This window comes from Trypanosoma conorhini (assembly GCF_003719485.1).
Source record: "Trypanosoma conorhini strain 025E chromosome Unknown Tco_14.4_contig_00435, whole genome shotgun sequence".
NCBI classification, from domain to species: Eukaryota; Euglenozoa; class Kinetoplastea; order Trypanosomatida; family Trypanosomatidae; genus Trypanosoma; species Trypanosoma conorhini.
Genome location: NW_021704516.1, coordinates 14,412 through 16,602, shown reverse-complemented (window position 1 = coordinate 16,602; position 2,191 = coordinate 14,412). Strand labels below are relative to the sequence as shown.

Genomic DNA, 2,191 nt, shown 5'->3' with positions numbered 1-2,191 from the left:
GGAGGATTATGTTGTCACCACCTTCGCCCCGCGTCGCGCGTGAGCCGGGATACTTGTTTGCTGCTCGCTGTTAGGGAATTAGCCAAGTGCTCTGCGTTGAGAGACATTACCCCCCAAGACACACATGCCCGCGCATGCATGCGATTCAAGCAACATGCATCTTGAGGCTATCGTGGGCGGTGTTCTGCGCCACCGCTTCCTTTCTTTTGGCAGCGACGACTTGTCCCCCGTCTTTTTTGTTTCTTTTCTCGCCTTCTCGCGCAGTCGTTTTAGTGATCATTCGACGCAACTGCTGCGAGCCAACGGTGATTTTAGTACCTTCACTAGCAAGGGGTGGGGGGGGGGGGACCAGTTGACTTGTTTTTTTTCCTCTTGTTTTCTTTTTGCGTGTGTCCTGCAAAGGAAGGAGCAATACTAAGAAGAAGTTTTTTCTTTTTTCTTTTATTCTGCGCCTGCTTTTGCCTTCTTGTTGCTGCTGCACGCGATGGGGCGCGGCAAAGGGCGAGCGAAGGGCATCGACGTGACGAAGCACTTTTTTCAGCCGACGGGCCCCTCGGACCGGATTTTGGTGCAGATATCGCCCTCGCAGACGGCGTACGTGGCGGAGGAGGACCTGAGCCCGACGCAGGGCAGCGAGGCGGCGCTGGCGCTCAAGCGGGAGGGGCGGACGGAGGGCCCCATGAAGTTGTGCGCCAACTGGCGACAGGGCGCCTGCCTTAGCCACGCCGCCTGCAGCAGCGCCCACGTGGTGGCGTACTTCAACCACCCCGCGACCCCCATGGTGGGCGGCCACGGCGGTGCCACGGCCCTGGGCAGCCTGCTGCAACGGCAGCACGACGATGGAGGCCACTCCGCCGCGCAGCAGCACAACTTCCACGCGGGGACGGCGGCAGCCGAGTCCACTCGTGCCATGGAGCACAAGAGCCCAGCCACGACGACGCACAGCACACTTATTCCAGCGCCGAGGAGTCAGCAGGTGAACCGGCAGGCCTCCTCTTTGGCGGCCACATCCGCGCCCATAAGCTCTCCACGTGCGGGCACGGCGTGGGGTCGCAATGTGGTGGTGAACGGTAATCAACATGGAGGCTACCAGTCACAGCAGCAACAACAGCAGCAGCATCAACACCCGCGTCATCATTATCTGCAACAGCAGCAACAGCAGCAGCAGCAGCAGCACAGTGCGCCACAAGGTAGGGGAAGTCGGGGGACGGGTGGCTATAGGGCTCAGGAGGACATCAATTGGGCATCACCGAATGGAGCATTAAGTGATATACTTTTAGATGCTGCCTCAACCAAGCATTCAGGGAAGAGTGAGGGAGGGCATCTTGATCCTTCTGTCATGCCAAGCATCAGCAACCTCAACAACACCCCGAACAGGGCGGATGGAACCAACTTCCTGCCCCCGGATAATCTTAATGGCGCTGTCGGCGATGAGACCTGGGTGGCCTCGATGCTGGGCCAAAGCTCCGTGAACTCGGCCATCTGGTACGACGGCTTCGCGGGTCTGTGGGACATCGCACCTAGTGCGGAGACGACCACGACGGCTAGGACGGAAACAACCACACTGGCAGCCGGAGAGCCGCCGCTTCTTATGACTCACGAGTTGAACACAATGGCGACCACCACCACACCGGGGGAGCTGTGGGGTTCCTCCGGTGGCAGCAACGTGGATTCTACAGTATCGGCCAACAAACCCGTGGGGATGTCGTTTCGCTCAGAGGCGCTTAAGAGTCAGTTGCTGCGGGAGCTAGTTGGGGCGGAAGGTGACATCAGCGAGACCACCGCCGCGGAAACGCAATTAAGGAACGTTACGAACCAAAACGTCATTAGCCCCCCAGCCCCTCTCACGGAGGCGAAGAATTCGTCGGGACTGCTGAACTTGCTAGGAGGCGACGGCCGCGATGCCGGCGCTCTTGGCCGCGCAGGAAGTCCTGGCTGTCTCGCATCCGCGCCAGGCCGCAGCCCCCACTCAATTCAGCACCTCATGTCCCTCCTCACCACGGAGTGAGAGCCCAAAGTTCGCGGAGGGACGTGAGGGTCTGGGGAGGAAGTGGGGTGCGGAGGGGACATTGAGGCTAAAATCGAATGAAGAAAGGACAGAGAAGTTGATAGCCGAAGAAATCGAATGGGCATCATACATACATACATACATATATATATATATATATATATATATATATATATATATATA

General features: G+C 58.1%; 1 protein-coding gene across 1 annotated transcript, besides 2 other annotated features; it reads left to right on the top strand.

Moving 5' to 3' along the window:
* Positions 1-484: 484 nt before the first annotated feature.
* Tco025E_06455 (uncharacterized protein) lies at positions 485-2,008 on the top strand (the record flags this gene model as incomplete). The annotated part of the gene is made up of 1 exon (XM_029373332.1): positions 485-2,008. The coding sequence occupies one exon, from the start codon at positions 485-487 to the stop codon at positions 2,006-2,008; it is 1,524 nt and encodes a 507-aa protein (XP_029226628.1).
* Positions 2,009-2,130: 122 nt separating this feature from the next.
* Positions 2,131-2,150: a microsatellite.
* Positions 2,151-2,191: a microsatellite.